At 27.7% G+C, this 23,484-nt stretch overlaps 5 protein-coding genes across 5 annotated transcripts; 2 read left to right on the top strand and 3 right to left on the bottom strand.

Annotated features, from left to right (window-relative positions):
- Nucleotides 1-324: 324 nt before the first annotated feature.
- On the bottom strand, nt 325-1,626 carry PGO_140530 (hypothetical protein, conserved; the record flags this gene model as incomplete). Its single annotated transcript, XM_028690047.1, has 1 exon — nt 325-1,626. The coding sequence occupies one exon, from the start codon at nt 1,624-1,626 to the stop codon at nt 325-327; it is 1,302 nt and encodes a 433-aa protein (XP_028545848.1).
- A 1,519-nt stretch (nt 1,627-3,145) lies between these two features.
- PGO_140540 (transcription factor with AP2 domain(s)) lies at nt 3,146-4,153 on the top strand (the record flags this gene model as incomplete). The annotated part of the gene is made up of 1 exon (XM_028690048.1): nt 3,146-4,153. The coding sequence occupies one exon, from the start codon at nt 3,146-3,148 to the stop codon at nt 4,151-4,153; it is 1,008 nt and encodes a 335-aa protein (XP_028545849.1).
- A 717-nt stretch (nt 4,154-4,870) lies between these two features.
- Nucleotides 4,871-15,463, bottom strand: PGO_140550 (hypothetical protein, conserved; the record flags this gene model as incomplete). Its single annotated transcript, XM_028690049.1, has 2 exons — nt 4,871-5,038; nt 5,252-15,463. 2 exons carry the CDS (start codon nt 15,461-15,463, stop codon nt 4,871-4,873), a joined length of 10,380 nt encoding a protein of 3,459 aa, XP_028545850.1.
- A 2,860-nt stretch (nt 15,464-18,323) lies between these two features.
- On the bottom strand, nt 18,324-20,391 carry PGO_140560 (hypothetical protein, conserved; the record flags this gene model as incomplete). Its single annotated transcript, XM_028690050.1, has 2 exons — nt 18,324-18,589; nt 18,795-20,391. 2 exons carry the CDS (start codon nt 20,389-20,391, stop codon nt 18,324-18,326), a joined length of 1,863 nt encoding a protein of 620 aa, XP_028545851.1.
- A 730-nt stretch (nt 20,392-21,121) lies between these two features.
- PGO_140570 (mitogen-activated protein kinase phosphatase 1) lies at nt 21,122-23,461 on the top strand (the record flags this gene model as incomplete). The annotated part of the gene is made up of 1 exon (XM_028690051.1): nt 21,122-23,461. The coding sequence occupies one exon, from the start codon at nt 21,122-21,124 to the stop codon at nt 23,459-23,461; it is 2,340 nt and encodes a 779-aa protein (XP_028545852.1).
- Nucleotides 23,462-23,484: the final 23 nt, after the last annotated feature.

A 23,484-nucleotide genomic window follows, 5' to 3' on the forward strand; every position in this document is an offset into this window, starting at 1 on the left:
TACATAAAAAAAAAAAAAAAAATGAAAAAAAATATAAATAAATATGTATATAACAGACTTATCAAAATGTTGCTATTCACACAAATACGTGAAGAAATGCATCGAAATATTTGAAAGGCATTTGCACTACCACCAATATTGTGCAATAAATTGAGTGTTGCTACAAAAAAAAGATGATAATAAATAAAAGGTAAAAAATATAAGGTAAAAAATAAAAGGTAAAAAATAAAAAGTGAAAAACAAAAAGCATAATTTCATACAAGTGCGTATTCGCCTAACGATGTACACATCTACAAATGCACCACCTCAACTACATCTACCACGTTAAGCAGGTTCCATGGGATCCAAAATGTAATTTTCGTTTTTGAGTTTTCGTTTGGCTAATTTCCTCACAGCAGTTTGCATTAATCGCTCCCGTCTATTTTTACACTTAAAATTAATTATGTCGAAAAGTTTTCGTTCTTTGAACCTCCTCCTTTTTGATGACATCTTCGATTTCATAAAAGGATTTTTTATGTCATATGCGATTGGGCCATTTTTCTTTAAAAGGCAACTTGTAGACGAACCAAAAAGAGTAAATGATGAATCTTCATTTACTTCATTTGAATATTGAAGTTCGCTTAGATTCTTTTTGATCATTTCAAAAAATTCTTTCTTTGTTTTAATTGTGTTTTTTTTCGCTTGGATCTCCTTGCAACTTTGCTCATCTTCATTTTTTTGTGAAGTATTCTGAGATAGTATATTCCTTATCCCTTCGTTTAGTGAAGCATCATCTTGCGGAGAAACAACTGTTTTTACCTTTTCGTTTGTTAGATCATCGAGAAGAGATAAATTATTTCCTTCTACTTTCCTTTTTTCACTACTGTTAAGAAGTGATGTTCCTTTTTCATCGTTCTGTTTACTTTTACCTTCACCATTTTTTTTTCTCATTTCAATTTGTTCCTTAATTTTGTCGTAATATTTAATTCGTTTCTGTGTAACCGGATCATAGTATTTATTTATAAACGATTGTAAGCCGTTAATATAAAAGGAATTATTCTTAAATTTTTCATGAACAATTTCTAATATGTGAAAGTAAGAGAAAACATTTTTAAAATTAAACTTATTTTCAGTTATAGCAAAATTCACATGTCTACTATAGTTATTTTTTGCTTCTTTTTTTTTTGATGAATACCAATAATCATACTGATTAAATTTTCGTCCCAACTTTTTATTTTTATAAATATCTTTTATATTTTCATATTCCTTTAAAATATTTTTATCATACTTAAAATATTTCTGTTCAGGATCTAATTTACTTAATTTTTCAGTTATAACTATATATGCACTATTTTTTTTTTTTAATTTCTGATTTATTTCATTTCTTATTCGTCCTTTTCGTATTCTCTTTTCTAAAGAATTCTTATATTTATATTTAAATTTTTTTGTCATAAATAATTTTGAGAATTTTTTTAAATTGTTATGTGTACTTAAAAAATTATAAAAAAAGTCACCACTCTTTTCGTTAAATGTCTTCTTTGCAACGTAGGTTGCATTACATGAATGCAAAAAAGGTATATCGTAATTTTTAAAAAATTGGGTTGAAATTATCAGTACAACTTCAAACGCAATGAGTATAAATATCATTCTATCTTCTCTATTTGTTCATTTCCTACACTCTCAATCCCGTTGTAATTTCCTGTTTTGTCACTTTTTTTATGCGTCTTACTTTATCTCCAGCACGTTTGAGAAGACGGACGTGTAAATGTGTATAAACTTGTCTATACCAGATGACATATATTTAAATACGAGACTATATTTTCTGAGTGATAAAATATTTTTGTCTATATTTTTTCTTCTGCTTCATTTTTAGGTAATTGAATGAGAACAAGCTATTGTTGTTTTCTCCTTCCTGATTTATATTGATTTTTTTCTAAACAAACTTTCTTTCACTTATCATTTGCATGATTATCAGAAGTAATAATTTCTTTTTACCTATTTTTCATTAACATGGAAGTGTTGTTACATACAGGATATGTAAAAAGTTAAAAGATGTAAAAAAAAAAAAAAAAAAAAAATATTCCAAGGAGCTAGGTAAATTGGGGAAGGGGAGGGAAAAAAAAAAAAAAAAAAAGGCGAGCCCACACCTTTATCTCATCATATCTATCCCATGTCAAAAGATGCAGAATCCATGAGACGGCACAAGCTTTTTCCTAATACGTCATGAATATACCTGTACACATATCATGTAATACTATTAAAATGCGGCTTGTAGTTCCATCTATGGAATAAGAAAACATGCACGCATTTCTGTATCTCTAAGTTTTTATCTCATCCGTGTATGTGCATTTCATGATGCAACACAAGCTGTTTTGTTTTCTGTGTATGCAAAATTTTCTGCTTTCAGTGAACGTAAGCTGCTTTGCTTTCCGTGAAAATAAGCTGCTTTGCTTTCCGTGAAAATAAGCTGCTTTGCTTTCCGTGAAAATAAGCTGTTTTGCTTTCCGTGAAAATAAGCTTCCTTGCCTTGTTAGTGCTTATGCAATTACATATTCATTGCTGACTCATGCGCACATATGCTACTATGCCAATGTAACACTCCTTAAAATTGCCATGGAATGAATTTTTTCTGTTTTCATAGATCTTTTAAGCAGTTTCCCCTTAATTAAATAACGCAGTAATTCGTTTATGAAAAATGTGAAAAAAAGAAAAAGGAGGGGAAAAGCATACGGGAGAAGAAGAAGAAAAAGAAGCAAATGCATGACAACTATATTGCAATGAGTTATTAAATAGGAAAAAAAGCAATTACAGAAGGTGGAACTTGGACACATGAATGAATAAACATTTGAGATGATAAAGCACAAGAGAAATTTTCTGAATACATTTTGGTGCCGTTTTTACAAAATTTAACGATAAAAAAGAAAAAAAAGAATTAAGCAAGCAGCAGGAAAAAAAAGTGCGTGCGTTATTTCAAAAACCCATTTACGTGTATACCCATTTCTGCATCCATTTAATAATGCAAAAATGGAAAGAAGTAAATATACATGTGATAAGCACACAAACATAGCAATTAATGAACATTTAACAATATATCCCTTTAAGACTGTAATAAAATAAAATAAAATAACAAAAAAATGAAAATAAAGATAAAGAAAAAAAAGAAAAAATGACTTGTAGTTATTACTTCCACGCTAAGGGGATTACACATATCTTCTCGGGGAACACATTAATTAGCATTAACAGAACTTCATTACGAACTGAACTGAATCAGCTGAACTGTAGAGCGTGCGAAAGTATCTCATGGTATAGAATTAAACAAACGTTCGGAAGTCAACATGAGAATGAAAAAAATAAGAAAATTGTTTCCTATTATTATCAATTTCCAAGCTCTACGTTTGTAAATTCGAACCAGAAAGGTTTCAAGAATATTGCTGAGCAATACGGCATAAATATCCTTAAAATTAATGGAACAACTGATATTAATTTAAATGAAAAAAATACATTCTGTAATAAGAGATTTTTCAGTGGTAGAAGTGGAGGTTTAAAAAGAAGAAAAAAAAGAAAAGATGAAAGAGTTATAAATACCTGTTCAGGTAAAAGACTAGAGTTCTTTTACCCCAAAAAAAAAAGGAGACAACGAATAGGATTAATTCAAAATAGTAGAAAAAATATAGTTTACGATAATATTTTAAAACGGTTTTTAGTTTATTATTACAAACAAGGTATTCAAGTTTTTCGAACTTTTAGTTGTAAAAAAAAAAAAAACTTTGAATCAGCTAGAAACAAAGCCATAATTCTATCCAAACAGTATAATATAAAATATAAAAAACAAATAGATAGACAAAACAAAAGTAATAAAGTACCCCTAAATATTACGGATAGTAGTAATTTAAGTGCAAAGTATGATCACAATATAACAAAAAATGTAAAAATTGTACCTGATAAAAACAAAAGTGGATATAGAGGAGTCTTTTACGATTCTTCTCACCATGCTTATATATGTACCTATAACGAGTCTGGCATAAGAAAATTTCAAATTTTCAAAATTCAAAATAACGATTATCTAGAAGCTTACAATTTAGCTGTTATGTGTCGAAGATACAAACTTTTTAAGAATTTTCAATTCGTTTCCCAAAGAAATCGAATAAGAAGTGGACGCATACATCTTAAGTGACACAGCTAAACAAGTATTTATTTATTATTTTTTTTTTTTTTTTTAACACAATATCCTATATTTTTTTTTCTTTCGCTTTAACATTTTTTCTTCATACTCATTTTCCCCTGCAGGACAAGTGCCTCTCAAAATGGAGAGGACAAAGAGCTACTTATTATGAAATAGTCTAATTCACATGGGTTTAATGTTTGCATACTAACATGTGTATATATGTGTTACAACTGCATTCTCCTGGGAATAAATGCGAACCTAGGTGTGACGAGTGTATATAAATCCTTCCAAAATCAAGAAAATGTATACATACATATATATAGAAATATATGTATGTATACATTTTCTTGGTTTTCCCCCTCTCGTCTAGTCTAGTCTAGTATCGCCTCTTTTTTTTTTTTTTTTTTTTTTTTTTTTTTGGGGCAAAATAGGCATTAAAACTGATACTTTTAAAATTAGCTTGTTAATCAGACTAAAATAAAGTTATATGAAAAAACTTTGTTAGGATATTTTGAACGGGAAAGAAAAAACGTATTTCTATCCCTTTTTTAACAAAATTTAAGTAAATAATGGAAACATTTTTTTCTTTATAAAATCACAAACAGGCCTAGGTAATGTAACCATGTGCACTATACTGCCAGTGTTTTATATATGTAAAAACATAAAATAAAAATATAAAAATTTATAAAAACTTTCATACATATTAAGGAAAAGGGGGGGAAAAAATTATTCCGAGTCCGATTTTATGTTATGCTTCTTAGCAAGGACCCGATTTAATTGTTCAAGTAGTAGGTTGTATTTTGTGCTTTCCATTTGGTCTTTTAAAAAGTTCATTTTTTCTTTATACTGATCGTCGTTATTTATTTCGAGGACATGCTTTATGCAGCTTTCTCCCTATAAATATGGTAAAAAAGGAGGGGGAAAAAGTGAACGTTTCGATGCAATGACGAGGTGCGACGTGAGTGGAGACGTGTGCGTTTATCAGAGATGACAATATGTGGAGGACTTGTGCTATACACAGATACATATATACATACAAGCACACACACATGCACATACGAAGAGGGTGGGTAGGCACAAACAATATCACTCATGCACTATCCATACCAGTGACTTAAACACTTGCACTGTGCTAGACAGAGCCAGATGCAAATTGTTCAAAATGAGGAAAAAGTTAGGCACATTTTCCTTGTAAATAATGGGTTTTTTTTTAAAAATATTTCCAAGTGCCTTAAAATAGTATCGATATATTTCAATGGAAATCATTATCATGGGTGGCAACTTAAGGTAATTAACGCGACTATAAATAAATGATAAACAGTCCTCATCATACTTTGAAAAATTGTAAAATATTTGATAGCAAATATTCTGATGGCTATTTACCTCGTCCTTCAACATTTGTTCATAGGTGTGCTTAAATATATCCATCATATTTTCCTTCTTTAAAATATCATAAAAATTATCTATTTCACTTATATGCAACATAAAGTAACATGTAGCAGAATTTGTCGTCGTTTTGCCCGGTAATAATATTGATTCTAAATACTGCTTCTTATTTGACAAATGATAAAATATTAACAATACATAAATCTTACATGCATAAAAAGATATGTCACAATTGCTATGATTAAAATGAGGTTTTACAGAATTCATTATTTTATTTAAAATATTTTTTATATTGATATTTGGAGTCTTAAGTATATTTGACAGTATCATAAATATAGTTATAGTTTGATGTGGATTCGTTTGTATATTAATATTGTTCAATAAATCATTTATGAGTAAATCCACTCTGGATAATTTTTTTTCTGATATGATATTTAGTATGTGAATAATTTGGTTTTTTAATTTTTCGTTGCTTAACGATTTTATTATACACGTCTGAAGTTGTGGTATCAATGGCTTTATAAAATTGCTACCCTTCTGAATTAATGCTTCAAATGTCGAAAAAATATAAATTTTTGTTTGTTCTATGTATTTATTTGTTAATACTCGTATTAGAATACCCGATACTTTTAAAATTTGGGGACTTGAAATTTCGCTATTGGTATATAAAAATATCTTTCTTATTATATCTATTGCTTTGATTTTTGCATCCGAATTTGTCGATAATAAAATTACATGTGTACACATATTAACAAAAGATGAAAACAATTTCCTATTTAGATTAAATCCTACCAATTCGTATTTTCCATCTGGAACTTCACAAAAATTGCTATCACTACTGTATTTATTTATGATGTCATGAAACCTTTGAACATAGTTATAATTGCTATCTAACTTTTTGATTCGCTCAATAAGATACATGTATATTGTAGATGATAGTTCTAATACCTTTTTGTTGATATCTATTAAGGCATACTTTGATAACCATGTTATGTATATATCTGTTCTATATGAATCCAGTATATTGATCTTCTTGTTTGCATTTTTATTTCTCATATTAACATTACTATTCTGATCTATCACAACATTCGAACCGTGTACTGCTGCAGATTCATTATTTAACGAGGAAATATCTTTTTCATTTATAATGTCTAATAAATACTTAAAAATAGATAAAATTATTTCTCTTATTTTTCCACTCCTCTTTGTACATTCAAATTTTTTCAATTCCTTTAATTTATTTCCATTGGATATTTTTGAATAATTATTCATAAAACTTATATCACTCTTTTCCTCATTTTCCAATTTTTCTAAACTTGCATAAGATAAATCTATTGTGCTATCGTTTTTTTTTAGCTCTACAAAAAGAATCTCTGTTAAAGTGTCAATATTCCTGTCACTTATATTTTTTAGAAAACATTTGAGGGAAATTATTATATCTTGTATGTTCATATCTGTTTTATATGAATCAGCTCTTTCATTTTCGTCATAATCACTGTAACTCTCATCACTTCGATCATCATACTCCTCATCATTTTCCTCACCATTCTTTTTTCCCTCTTCCTCTTCTACTTCCTCCCCATTATCACATTCACTTTCTTCATTCGTTTTCTTTACTTTTATATTAACCAGAGAAGAATTATCACCTTCCTTTTTATTACCAACTTGTTGCACATTTTCTTCCATACTATATGATGCAACTTCTGCATAATTTTTGACATTCAAGCCATGTGTCCTCAAGTCACTGTAGCCGTGGAGTATGAAATGGATGAAAAGATTAATAAGTTTTTTAAAAAGAAGGGAATAATTTCCTAACTTGGCATACGAAATGTATGATAATAGTTTCATTTTTGCAGCGCTGTATGGAGGAACTAATGCCTTATCTACTATGAGATCTATAACTAATTCTGTGTGAACATTTAGAAATATTTTAATGCTCTTAAAACTGATATACTGTTTTGACGTAAATTTTTTTAAACTATTTGCAGTTGCATTGGTAATAATAACATCATTAACAAAATCATTGATAATACCTTTCAAAACAATTTGATCTATATTTTTTAATAACAAAGATAATAATTTTATTATGTCTCCTGTATTTTTATGATTCGCCAATTCTTTTATCATATAAATAATATTATGCACGTGTGTCACAATTAAATTGTGATATTTGGTCTTTGAAAAAATTTCATAAAATCCAAGTGATATTCCTTTTCTGATAGATGTATACTTTGTTGTTTTAAATTCGTTAACCATATTTTCTAAAATACTTTCTAAATTACTTGAATCTGTTTTATAAACCAAATCTCCTAAGGCTAATGCACTCACAACTTGCTTCGAGTTACTCTTAGAAGACAAATTCTGTGTTATCTTTTTTAGCAGTATTGGCCACATTTCTTGTAATATTCTTTTATTTACATATGTCTTGTAAATATTATATGCAGTTTGTTTCACATTTATATTCTTATCATTTCTCATGATACATATTAAGGATAACATGAAATAAAATCTCTCGTGCAATAAGTTCAAAGTTTCTATGTCCTTTTCTTCCTTATTAATTTCTATATTTTTTTCAATCAGCACATTTAATAAAATTACTGTATCTTTTCTAATTCTCCAATAGCTATTATATATTTTATTTTCAATAAATTTTAAAATTAGTGAAGTGTTATTTCTTGAATATGTGCTAATTAATACCTTACAAGATCTCAAAGCAATATCTCTAATTTTTTCACTTGTATCATTTAGGCATAATAATAATTTCTGAAGAATCCTTTTTAAAAATTTTTCTGTATATTCAGGGGCACATTCAGGGATATATATAAAAAATCCTATTAATCCCTCCTTTGAGTTTTCAGTTTTTATAATTTTCCGATCATAAATTAAATTCCAATTTGTTAAATCCTCATCAATTTGCACACGATAATCATTGTCTTCGCTCTTTTCTATTAAATACAATCCATTCAAATAGGAAGATTTTTTTTTAGCATTTTTGTTCAATATATCATCATCACTATCGCTTTCTTCCTCTGTCAATTCATCTTCTTCTTCTCCTTCATCTTCATCTTCTTCCTCTTCGTCGTATCTTCTTCCTTTCATCTGTTTATCATCATAATGGTTATCTTCGAAATCATTGTCTTCGCTTTCATCCATGTTTGTGTAAATTTCATTTTCACTGCTTTGGACATCATAATCTTCATTTTCTTCATGCCCATCATTATCACCATCGTCACTGGTGTAGTGCATTCCTCCTTTCACCGATTCTCCACCTTCCACGTCACTATCAGCAACATGTGCTGTACCCTCTTCTTCTTCGTAATCTTCATCGTCATCATCGTCGTCATCATCCTCATCATCATCCTCATCATCATCCTCATCACCATCCTCATCATCATCCTCATCATCATTTTCAACAGCATCCTCATCATCGACGTATTCTGCTGCACTTCGAATTTTTGCACCTTTGTGGAATCTTTTTTTACCTTTTTTCATGTAGGATTTCTTTCCATCTCTTTTTTTTATTTTCTTCCCCTGCTTATTCTTGAGTGTTATATATTTCTTAACATCAATAAGGCGCACAACTGTTGCAATAAAATTTTCTGCAATGATTTCTGAACATTTAGCTAAAATGGAGGACAAACATAAAGAAACACCACTTTTTTCTACTGATGATTCTGTATTAACTAGAATGTTAAAAATGTATTGAATGTAATACAATTTTCTGTTTCTATCTAAAAAAAAGCAAATGTTTCCAAATGATTTGGCCGTAAGGTATCTTATCTCAGGTACTGCATCATTTAGGAGGTTAATTAAAATTTTAAATATGCTATCATAGTAAATAATAAATAATGCTTGGTCACTTACTAGATAAATTAAAAAGTATAAAATTTGTAATGCTTTCTTCTTTAAGTCCAATCTAATATTATTTATTCCTTTTTTAATTATTGGAAATAGTAAACATAAAGAAATATTATCAATTTTGTACTCAAAAGAAATGGTTGAAAATATATCCAAAAAGTCGCATAAATGAATATCATTCGGGGAATAAATACATTGCAATAATTGTCTGCTTATATTTTTAATATCATTATTTTGAATCATCTTTTCTAACTTGTTAAAAATTTTTACACATATTTCTCTCAATTTCGAATTTGTTTCAGATACCAAATCACATAATAAATTTACTAAATCTGCCAAGGTCTCATTATCTACATAATTTACAATATCAAATTTACAAATTATTAAATGAAGTATGTCTAAATATGATACTATATCTTTATTTCTAATACTTGAATTTTTTAAGCTGAAAATGATAATAGGTAAAATTTTCTTCAAGCCATATTGGCCTAAATCGTTTAAAATCTCTTCAATAATACTTATTCCCAAAATTTTTATATTATTTACATTATCCTTATAACATTCTAATAATAATCTAAAATTTTTTAAAATATAAGGTTCAAATTTTATCTTCAACACTTTGAATAAACATCCATATGTCAGGTAAAAACTTTGTCTCTTAATAGCATCTTCAGAATAAATATTGCAGTTTATTTTACTCAAAAGCTTGTACTTTGTTAGTATATGCATACCATGTGCTTTTATTACGCTTCCCAAAAGTAAACAGCAACCTTTTCTAACTTTTAAATCTTTATGATTTAAAATAATAGAAAAAATCTTTTCAACTAATATTCCTACATCGTAATTTTCGAGATAAATTAATCCCTCTGTATATGTACTAGCACTAGTACTATTGCTAATATTATTGTTGTTTCCTTTCTCCATTTTTGTCTTTTTCTTACTTTTTTTCCCTCCTTTACTTGGTTGCTGTTCTTTATCATTTTCTTTATCTTCAACACTTGTTGTCATGTTCTTACTCTTCTTCTTACAACTATCTATTCCTCCCTTAGCCAATATTTCTGAGCTATGAATCTTCCCGTCTATGTAAAAAGTTACGGATTTTTTCTTAATTGAACTATTTGATCTGCTGATTTCTGGCTTGGTCATATTGGGGTTCACGGCATCAAAGTATCCTGATTCTGCATCATAATCTTCAAAATCTTCACAATTTTCAGAATCTTCAAAATCTTCACAATTTTCAGAATCTTCAAAATCTTCACAATCTTCATAAGTATTTTCTTTATCATTTTTTAAATTTTCTATAAATTTTGGGATTATCCTGCTAATTTCTATTTGGGTAAAATTGTCTGTATCTTTGTGTAAAATTTGTTCTATTAATTTGTTTAGTAATTCTAAAGTTTCTTTTTTCAAATTTCCTCCCAGGCATCCGTAAAACATTACAACGATCAAATCGATTACACTTTTGTTGTTGCTTTTTTTATTTTCTCGATATTTATTCAAACAGTTATACATTCTTTTAAAAGCTTCTTCTAAATCTTTATTTTCATTTTTCAAATTTTCTTTACTACTTACCTCAGTGGATGAATCGGAAGAGTCAGAAGAATAGTAATCGATTTCATCATCCTTTTCTGAATAGTTGTCTTCATCAAATTCATCGTTCTTAAAATTTCTTCCTGTATGCTTCTTTCCCTTGGAGTTTTTATTTTTTGCATTTTTTGTACCTTTTCTATTTTTGTTTTTTTTACTCATCTTTTTTTTACATCTTAGTAAATATTCATTGTACCCATTAATGACTGAACTACCGCAAGAAATTACAAACTCCTTAATTTTCGTTATATCAATTTTTTCTTCTAAACAGAAACCTAACAAAAAGTTTAAAATAAATTCCACATCATCTATTAGTATAACAAAGTGTTCTTTTGCTAAATGTTCCATCGTCTTTAATATTCCAATTTTACCATACTCCTTAAATGTTATATATTTAGATGTTAATTGCAATAATAATTCTTTCGTTTTTTTCTTATTCGTTGAGCAAACAATAGTTTTACATATCATATTTTGAAAATCACAACATTCTTTTTGCAACAAATCTATTAGTTTATACTGATCAGAAACGAGGGGTATGTTTAATGTGGAAATCATTTCTACACAGCATTCCTGTGTCTCCATATTATAATCATTCTTGAAAATATTCAAATATAAATGTATAAAATCATTTTTAAAAATGTTGTCAACTGTATTTGTGTTGCAGGCTGTGGTTTCATTTCTTACAAATGTGTACAATGATTTAATTATAACATTTCTACGTTTTTCATTTTCTGTTATACAAAGCTCTAGTAGTGTTTTTGTATTTTTCTTACTTAACAGATACGAATTAAAGTTCTCTAAAAAGGATTCAAGTTCTACATCTAAATCGGCATATTTCTCAAAAGAAATTTGCAAACATTTAAGAGCATCTTCATCATTAATTTTAGTCCTTGAGTGCAATAATATTTCTAGCGTTTTCAAAATGTTTAGTGTTGCATCTTTATCATTTATTATGTTAATACTATGTAGTACTATGGGAAATAAAAATAAAGTTAACACATAAGATATCTTTTCATTCATATTGAAAGAACTAAAAATCACTAAAGCAGATTCGTCTGCTTTATTATATTTGCTTATCTTATATAAGCATCTAGTAATTTTATTTTTACATGTTAACAACTTTTTACTTATTAAGTTATCAATGATCTTGCTCAAATAAGCTTGTGAATATCTACTTGTTAAATCATTTTTTAAATAAATCATTATTTTCTTTATGAAAAGATTTATATATTTCGTATCATAAATATCATCAATGTAACTCATTTTTTTAATACACTGCAAAATGTATTTATTTCTTTCAACTATTTCGTGCACTTTCGATCGAATTTCGTTCTGTTTCAATATTTCTTCCATTTCTAGGTCTTCTTTTGTTAACCCTTTATTTTTATTCCCTTTTTTATCCTTTGTCATGTTTATACTATTACTACTAGTCGTAGTCATAGCTTTTTTACTCTTATTAAGCTCCTCTTCTTGCATGATTAATTCTGCAGTCTCTTCATCATATACAGAAAATAAATGCTTATTTCGCTTTATATTTTTACTTTCAACAATGATCGTTGGTTGGTATACATTCTTGTCAACATATAATGTATCAAATGGACATTTGCAAATTTCTATTTCTTCTTCTTTTACATTTTGCAAACTCTTTTCATCCAACATATCGATCAATTTGCTCGTGAAAGAAATTAAATTCTTTTTAATTTCAGGATCATTTATAATTATTAAATTCCTTTCATCTGTATCTTTTTTCTCCTCAACATGTTTCTTCACTTTAGTACAAGCATATACTGATTTCGTTTTTTTTTTTTTTTTTTTTTTTTTTTTTCTCCCTTCCCATTCAGAGTGATCCGTAGTCCCATCATTGTTTTCATCGGATAAATTTTCTTCGTTCAGTTCTCCTACATTTGACATTTCATCCTTTTCATCTTTGGATACATTTTCCAAAATGTAAAACATCTCAATCAAATGAAAACAAACAGTTTTGTGTAATTCGTTGCTGTAGTAATCAGAACCTTTCAAAATAAAAGTTATAATCATTTCTAAATTAACTTTGTTCAATATTTTATTACATATATAATTCTTCATTCTTCTTCGACTTATTGAACACCTCAAATTTTTATAAAATATGCATGGGTGACAAAAGCATAATAAAATAAGCATATAACAATTGTTACTTTCTGTTGAGTCTAGGTCAACTTTGCTTACATAGGAAAAGAGAAAAAGTAGGAATCTCTTCAGAACATATGTATTCTCATTTTTAAAATTAGGGCTATTATTCCAATATAAATAAAGATACACATAAAACGAGTGCAAAAGTAGCTGATATATCTCCTTCTGCATTAGCAAAATATCCAACATCATATCAAAATCGTTCACATAATTTTGATATTCAGAATTCTCTTCATTAATAATTCCTCCCCCTTTTAAACTCAGCAAATAGGTATGAAATTTTTTCTCATTTTTTCTTCTATATTCAGTTTTATCTAAATTATTTTCTTCCAAATAGCGCATCATACATAGTATAATAAGAAAGGAAAGCATATGCATATTATCTATCTTACTTTTTTTTCCATCTTTCTTAAGACCTTCTCTTTTATTCTCATGTTGTGCATTTGCTGAAATGTTTTTTTTCTTTTCTTCTCCATTCTTCTTATCTACCAATAATATGTGTTGTATGTGTAATTTGCTCAATTGATCAAAAAAAATAAAACTTGGGAAATTTTTATTTAACTCGTTTACATACTCTGATAGAAATTTTTTGTCTTCATGATACAGGAAATGCAGTAGTAGTATAACAGAATATACATAAAAAAAAAATTTATTTGTAGGAATTTTTTTCAATTCATTTATATTATAAAGATAGAAAAGCTCACTTTGGTTGTATATGCTTTTCATCAAAATTTCATTAATGTGATTGCTAATGGTAATTCCACATGTGTGTCTATTCTTTATATATAATAATAAAAACAAATTAGCCCCATAAACATATTTTAGTATCTGTTTTGATAAGCAAAAATTTAAGTGTGATTTAAAAATAGAAAGTAATTTATCATTAACCTCAATGGAATCAACCAAATCTGCATAAAACAACAAGCTATAATATAAAAACTTGTCATTGTTCTTTCCATATTTTTCTAGAATTTCTAAAACTAACGTGGAAAAAGTTTTGTACACATCTTTGTCATTTTTTAAAATTCTAGAAAAACTTCTCAAAAAAATCAAAGACTCCAATTTAACATTTTCATTTAAATCATTCTTCAAATAGTTAGATATCATGTTTTTATTTGCAATAATTATATCTTTTATTTCTTTACTTCTGCTGCTGGAAAGTAAATATGCAGCAGTTTTTAAAAAAATAATTTTTTCATTAAATTTTACAATATTTAATTTTTGATTCTTTTCAATTAACATATTTAATACACAATCATTTTCATTGTTTATGTGAAATTTATAAAAAAGTATAAAATACAATAAGTTACAATTTTCCACATTTTTAGTTTTTTTTACATTAATTATTATTTCTAATAAATTATAAAAATGTTCCCTATTATATAATTCACAATAATAGTAAAAAGGAGAAGCATTGCTTAATGCTACTTCATCATATCTATGAATATAGTTCAATATGTTCTTGAATATATTTTCATCTTTTCCATTTTGAAAAATATATTTAAATGATCTATTAATTTTTAATGATATTTCTTTATTGGAATTTAAAAGATCAACAAAATTGTTCATAAATCTATCCACATATTTTTTTTTATCGAAAAAATTGCTGTCATTATTTTTACATAAAAATAGACCAAATGATTCCACAATTAAGTAGAAGAAATTATCTCCCTTTGCATATGTATCTAGTATATATTCTATCTCTTCCTCACCCTTTAGTGAATTAATGTTACTTAATTCTATCTCTCCACACTTTTTATTCTTATTTACGTTGTGTATATTGGAAAAAATTATAATTAATTTTTTTATTGCCCCTTTTTTAAGCATACGAAATTTTTGGTTTTTTTCGATCAACTTATCGTCACTATAAAAAAGACTATCCAAGTATGATAAGCAAATAACAAACAAATCATTAAAATGTTTTATGTTTTTTAAATCCGATAATATATCCTCATTAGATGAACAAAAGGATAAAAATTTTTTACAAAAATGAGCTTTATCGAAGTAACTATATTTTCCATTTTCCAATTTTTTCAATATATATTTAAAAATTTTCTTTTTCACATCTTCTATGTTTGTTTCATTCAATGTTTTACACAACGCGTGTAGACAAATACATAAATTGTTCTTCAAATAATTGGGCTCTTTTGTGAAGAACAACAAATTAACCAATCCAAACAACGCTTCTTTATTTTCGTTTAAAATATTCTCAATGTTGCTTTTAACTAACTCTATGTGTTCTCTCTTAACCTTTTCTTTTTTAAAGTAAACAAATTCAAACACCTCCTCCAAGGTATTCTTTTCATTTTCGTTTTCCATTTTCTCACCCTAAATTCATATCAAGCACTTGAATCACCTGCGAATGCACAGCACGTTGGCACAGGTGCCCGTGAATGATGTTTGAAAAGAATGGTTCTAAGAAATGAATGTAAAAAATGAGTTCAACTAAATATACTTCGAAAAATGAGTTTAACAAAATATATTCTGAAACAAATAATTCGTAAATAGCTATAAAAATTTTTCTGATAGAAAAAAAAAACGGCGAAAAGGTTATGCTCAAAAATAGAAATCCATGTAAATTACACACAATGACAATTACAACATGTGCAGATGCATTAAAAACAAAAGGCTGTATAGTGAAGCAAAAAAAAAAAAAAAAAAGGGGCAAAAAATAAGGGGAATAAAACAAAGGTTAAGTAACACAGTGATGATTAAAACTGAGACGAAAAACAAATGGTTGCATAGTTCATGGATAATATATTAAAAAATGAAGAAACATACAAATGTAAAAATGCAAAAAAAATAAAAAGATTATGTGCCTTTTGCATTTCAAAAATTTCTCGAAAAAACGTTACATCGGAAATTATATAGAAGAGTGTATTTTTTTCTGTTATAACTGCGTATGCAAATATAGTGTGCGTATATTTCATTATGCCTTTACCCAAAATTCATTTACTACAACAAAGGGATAATCCAGTTCGCGGATTTCACATCTGTTTCATATAATGCGCATTTGTTATATTATATATATATATATATATATATATATATATTTATTTATTTATTTATTATTATTTTTTTTTTCCTTGTTATGGTGGAGGTTTATTATAACATGTAAAACAAGCAAATATGTGCATGTTTATCTCTATGCACATGCAGGGTACATTTATATATCTTTTCCTCTGGTATATGACAGAACATATAGGGCTTTTAAAACAATTGCACATATAAAACACAATTATGTCGTTTTTATGCTGCGTTCGTGTACTTAATTTCTTTTATGAAAATGTAAGGGGAAATAGGTAAATAAAAAAAAAAAAAAATAGTACTATGAAAATGTGAGAAAACAAATGGAAAAGTTACAACGTAGTTTTTTTTTTTTTTTTTTTTTAAATTCATATTGTTTCTTATTATATCTTTTTATGTAAAGTATAATATGGTAGTGCAATTTTTATTATATATATTTTATAGAGAAAAATTTTGACTTGTGCAATAGATCATGTTTTTACACTATTATTTTTTTTTACATTGTTTTTTCGTTCTTTTTCTTATTTCTTATGAAGATATCACATACTCTAAATTTTTTGTGTTCCTTTAAAAAAATATGATGAAAAAAACAGAAATAAAACGCTAGGTGCTTTCATTTTAGTGTGAATGGGCAAGAAAATTATGTTCCGCCTGCAAAAAAATATTATATGTATTCGCTGCCATTTTCACTTTTTCTTCTATTTGGAAAATGCTCAGAGCAACGCTTATTTTTAAGTGTGAAGAATAAAAAATCCAGGGAAGAATAAATAACAATGACTGTAATTCACATATATTAAAAAAAGGTGGATTTACACAAAAGTGTTAGGGGCAAGGAAAAAAAGAAAAAAAAATGAAGCTTTTGATGGAATAAGAGTTACATTTTATTTCATTTAAAAAAGGTGTTTTTTTTTTTTTTTTTTTTTCTTTTTTTGTTCCCCCTCCCCCCTATGTAATATAGAGAGAGCTTCATTTAAATTTTTTGTGGGAATTTTTTAATAATTTTTTTTTTCCATTTTTATTATATCGACTCTGTCGATCTTTGGCACTTTGTTAAAATCAGTTCACATAAACATGTTCAAAATATTTTAACATGGTATTAAATATAAAAAAAAATAAAAAAATACAAACCCCCACATATGGCATGTAAACAAATGCACATAAGCAAAATTAATGCTTTATATATGTTTTCAAAATTTTCAGTGATTAACATTGAAGTCATAAGAAACAACTTGTCAATTCCCTTTACACATTGATCATATTTATTTCAAAGTCATAAGAACTCATCAAGCTTTATATGCCTTCTTATATAGACTGCTTTTAGCTGCGCCTTATAGTTCTCAATTTTGTCAGTTGAATCTAGGCATACAATATCAAGGTCACGTAAAGTATTTCACATAAAATTAGGGGCCACTAGGTGTGCTTGATTGGTCATAGGTACAATGTAACTGTGATTACACTTTTGAGTTATGTAATTGTGTATATGAATACTTCTTCCTTATGTTCTCCACAGTTATTTAGTATGACTGATTTTTTCAAAAATTAAAGGTACAGAGTTTCTTGTAAGACCAACAAAATGCATATAATGAAAGTGGCTAAAAATAAGAATAGATCTATTTACCTTTTAAATTTTAAATATGTACATATATATATATATATATATATATATATATATATATATATATATATATATATATATATATTATGTACACGTGCGCCACTACTTGTAAACAAAATTGAAAAATAGCACAGGGATAAACCATATCTATAAATCGAACGAATTTTCTCTATGCACGTGAACTCTTCGGTCTAAAGTGTTCTTATGCAACAATACACACCCAAAACAACGAAAAAAACGTAACAAAAAAAAAAAAGAAAAAAAGAAAAAAGGAAAAAAAAAGGGGAAAATGAAAAATGAAAAACATAATTATGAGTTTATCGCCCTTGAACATAAATAAAAAAAATTATTGCTTCATATTTTTTACAGAATAAATGTTTTCAAGCATTTTGTACGCAAATCCTATAGAGAATAAAATTCCACAGTTCCATAAATCTCAATTTTTAGGTGCCTAAACTGATACATCATATATGCCAGTGTTTGTTTCTTTTTTCTTTTTTCGAGTAAATTTTCTTTTTATTATTACCACTTTTATCCCTAATCGTCATCTACGTATGTTGGCTGATACTCCGAATATACAAAGGATAAATCTGGCAAATGCAACCCCAATTTTGTGTAAATAATAGAATCTATTGAATTCATCACCTTGACTATGTCCCCTTTTACTCCCGCTACATTGCTAATTATTTCATATATGTTGTAAATTCCAAAAAGAATGAAACTGTTTTCTGTGTTGTCAAAAAAGTCATCACTCAAATGGCTTAAATGGGTGTGTATGACTCTCAAAACTTCCTCAAAGAAGTCTAAAAAAGGGCAGGAAAAAATGAAAAACAATTAGAAAAGATATGCAAATTAGAAAAGATTCACAAACTCGAGGGGATTCACAAACTCGTAAAAATACGCCCCACTCCCCCCCAAAAAAAACATATTTGCTACGGCACAAAGAATCTACACACTTCATTTTTTTCATGAAAATTACATAACACGCCATGATGACTTTTCTCCTACCTGCAAAGTTCGTAACAAGGTGCTGCGAATTTGAAAGGAGCTCAAATAGATTCCTCCACTGAACAAAAGACTGATAGTTAAAACCTAAGTGAAATAAAATATATGCAAATTGAAATTCGCCTAAAATGTAAAAAAGCTTATTTTCAAACTTGTGGAAACCTTCCCGCTTTTCATTCTCATAATATAGGTAAGTGTATTCTTGCTGAATTATTTCCTTCAAAATCCAATATTTCTCTAAATGGATGATGGTTAAATCGGATGGTACATACTTCTTATGTTTGTTATCTACATTAATACGTTCGAAATAGCTCTTCTTTGCGTTCATTGACGATTCGCTCAGCACTTCGTCATTGTTGAATTTCTCATTCTTGGATTCATCACTACTGGATGCATCATTGTTGGAAACATCATCGTGCATATCTTCCTCACACATCTCATAGCAGTTGACGGATCCACTTGAACAGAACTCACGTTCATCCTTTATGTTGTCTTCCTTTTTGTGAATATTACGACGACTTACCTCCTTTCCTTCCTCCTCCTTGTGATAATTTGAAAGTGGGGGATACTTTGGAATTACGGAATAAAACATGTATGGCTGATTGCATAGATTCATTTCTTCATCTTTATTCAAAGAAATTTTTCCCTTTTTTTTTTTTTCTCCTCTTTCTCCTCCTTCTCCTTCTTCTTCTTCTTTTAAAAATGAAGAACAAAAAGTTTTATTAACTGGTTCAATTTTGTTTATTACTTCCTCATTAATGTAACTTGTTAAACTTTTCCATATTTTCACATATGTATATGGATAAATTAAAATAGAGTTTTTATTTTCTTTTATAATATTATCATCTAAAAAATCATTATCATGTAACTGACAAAAGTACATATAAACAGAATCATTTTCATTTACATACGTAAAATTGTTATTCTTGATGTTATATTTTAACACTAGCAATGTCTTTTCTCTATCAAAATATATAAATCTACTATTCCTTAATTCCTCACAGTTATTTTTTTTCATTTCATTCATTTTAAATTCTTTTGATACATTGTTATTCTCACTGAACAAAGTATCACTACCCCAATAGAGAAAATGGCTACCTTTGTTCATGAACTTAATAATTTTATATGGCGTATCAAAATCAAAATTGGAGTAATCTAACCCCACATGTAGTTTTATGTGATCCCTATGTTGATCTTTTTCCCTCCTCACTTCATTTCTATTTTGCATAAGCGTAGTATTACATTCCATATCTTGCTCATTATTGTCTTTGTTGGTCCCGGGTTCTGTAGGCTTGGAGTTATCATCTTTTTCTTTCATCTCCTGAAGGATCTTTATCATTCCTGTGATCACCATATGTTCTTTTTTCTTTGATATTTCATTATCTTCAATTTTTTTGTCATTTTGAAAGGTATTCTCATTTTTATAACCGTCCCCTTTTTTAGCTTTGTATTTCATATATGCCTGGTTTTCCTTGTCAGATTTTTCCTTTTTATCCCTTTTGTTATCCATCAGCAAAACAAGAGAACATCTATCACTTGTCAACAAAACACTGTTTAAATTTTCATCTTCATCGATGTTTCTCCCCTTAGCTAGAATCATATTCTCAGTTACCTTGGCTTACACGTGATTTTTTTTGTTATATAATGGTTAAAAAATGTAACGCTCCTTTATTTATTTTATTTTATTTTTTTTTTTTGGTATTTTTTTTCCAAGATTATTTCAATTATACATTTGGAAGAAAAACGCAAAAGCTAATAATTTTTTTTTTTTTTCTCTTTCTGTTTTTATATACACTCCTACGGCTTTATATTTCGCCCATTTCACATTCACGAATATTCCCCATTTATTGCTTTACATTTTCGTCCCCTTTTTTTTATGCCACATTTTATGTCACTAAGAGGAAAATTTATTCACAGTCTCACTTTTCGTTAAAAATGCGTTAAAGTCCAAAAATAAAAAAAAAAAAAGAAAAAAGAAAAAAAAAAAAAAAACTCGTAACTTTGTCCTGTTTTGATTCAAATACCACACTTCACAATCCCTTCAAAATTGTATTAACAAAATAACAGAACATTTAAGCAAGGAAGATAGAAATACACAAACATATCAGACAATTTGTATAAATTACCCTTAATCTATTTTGTGTGTTCTGCGTTGGCTATTTTCCCCCATGTATAAAAAACAACAGTTATTTATTCACATTTATACTATTAAGGTTCAGGGATAATAGGAAAAGCGCTATGTTTTTTTTTTTTTTTTTTTTTTTTTTGCTCAAAGATTAAAAATCTGGAAATCGTTTGAACCTTTGGGAGTATTCTGAGCTATATTCGTCATGTATGAAAGCATAGATTTCGAGGCTCTCAAAAGAGATGTCAGAAGAAAAGTGCTGGGTTGTGAGGGGGAAAAGAAGGCTGAGGTTCGTATAAGAGATACAGAAAGAAATGAAGAAAAGAATAAAGAGAAAAATAGCACACAAAATGAAGTAATAAAAAATTCTAAAGATCACTTAAGAGAAGATCCAGAAGGAAGCAGAATGAAAGTAATTACCCCATTCTACTTGTACAACTATATGCAACTGCTACTAGATGAAGGGAAAGACAAGAACATGTTAATCGTGGATGTACGTCCCAAAGAACTTTTCCAGAGAAGCCATATCAGAAGTGCTATACACATACATAAAGCAGAAGGAATTAAAGAAATGAAGAATGAAATAGAATCAAAAGAAAGGTTTAAAATAGTTTTTTATGATAATGGAAGTGATGAGCATGTGTGTAGTTATGAATATTTCCTGAACAGTCACTTTTCAAATGTGAAAACGAGTTTTTATTTTTTAAAAGGAGGGTATAAAAATTTTGAAAATGAATATTTCTTTTTATGTGTAAAGGAAAATAGCAATGATGGAAATAAAATATCATCCCTTGCATTTAGTCCATATATTAATTACCCTATCAAAATTTGCAACAATATTTACATGGGAAACTTTATTCACATCAATAATTCTTATGTAAATAAATATTTAAATATAAAATATATATACGATTTTACATCCTCAGGATTTGAGATCAAAAATGTGGAAGAAATAAATTACTTTCGATATAACGTCCTAAAAAAAATTGTAGAAAATCAAAATGCACAAAAAAAGGAATCATTAAATTATTACAATTTTTTGGACATCCGTATGGTGTATGATGTCATATATAGTATTCTACAAAATACTAGAATGGAAAAAAATTACATTTCTGGGGATGAAAAAAACATACTGAATGGGAAAGAAAATTCGCAAAAAAAAATTGAAAACGAAAAATCTGCTATTAAAGAGTTAAACTATTGTGTAGAAAGAAAAGAATTACATATAAGCAAACAGGAGCAAAACTTAATGAAAAGAAATATCGAAAAGTCGAATGTCCTAATAATATGCAATCAAGGTATTAAAAATCAGACGAGAGAGAAAATAAACAGTGTAAGTTTAATAATATCCATGTGCTATCTTATGTACACAAAAAGGTATAACCTCGATTTAGTCATCGTCTACATGCTGAAGATATACAACAATTTAATAATAAGTTCTCAGACGCGAACCCTTTTACAGAACTTTCATAATAGCTTGACAAAATGTGATTATAATATTGAAATGTTTTATACTAACGCAAGAAATGGAAAGCAGATAAAAAAGAACACAACCACCACTACCATGACGGATAGCACGAACATAACTGCTAACATAAGAAGTAGCAGTTCTCTTATGGTTGGTAGGGAAAAAAACTTTATATTGAAAATAGTTCAAGATGACAATTTCGAAAAGTTCATGAAAGGGTTCCAACTTGACAATTCGTACATTAAACTACACAAATCGAAGGAATATATTCTACATCAGGACACAGAACATATATTGGAAAATATCCATATAATGAATGAAATGGTTAACAGAAAGGAATACATTTCATATGAACATATAATAAAGTCCATACTAATTCACATTTACAATAACAAGAATGACAAAATAAATATTCACGAAATTCATGATCTCCTAAAAATAGTTAATAAAATTTTAAATGATAGCAACGTACAGAATGCATGTATAATACCTTACTTTTCTTTAATCCTTTTAAATTTGTGCAAATTACTGTCAGCTCAAGAGCAATCAGAAGAACAACAAATGAGTTATCATGAGGGTAACGGAGAAATGTCATTATATATTGAAGAAAAAGAAAATTTGAAATATAATTTATTCTCATTTTTGTGCGATAATATTATCGTGTGCATGCATTATATTATAAATAATAGTACCACAAACAATTCACATCCAAAGAACATCGTAGAAGAAGAATACAAAGTGACACTCAATGTAAAAGTTAATTATTTTAACGAAAGAAACATCGATAAAAATTGTTACATGATGTACTTATCGTTGAAATACCTTTTGATCACCTTTTTACATTTTTATATATGTCCAACTATAAAAAAATTAAAATCATCTTATATAGACAAAATTTGTTATTTACTCCCCCAAATTGATAAATTTTCTGAATATTATTATTCCGTTTTTAACGTAAATATTAATTCATTTCAAAAGGAAAATTATGTAGCACAATTATGTTCCCATGATTACTTACCATTACATTTTTCAGATATATTAAGACCCTTTATAATAATTAATAATTACTTGAATTGAAATGGGTATCTCCGTTATGATTT

The sequence above is a fragment of the Plasmodium gonderi genome (assembly GCF_002157705.1).
Source record: "Plasmodium gonderi DNA, contig: Chr14, whole genome shotgun sequence".
Classification (NCBI taxonomy): Eukaryota; Apicomplexa; class Aconoidasida; order Haemosporida; family Plasmodiidae; genus Plasmodium; species Plasmodium gonderi.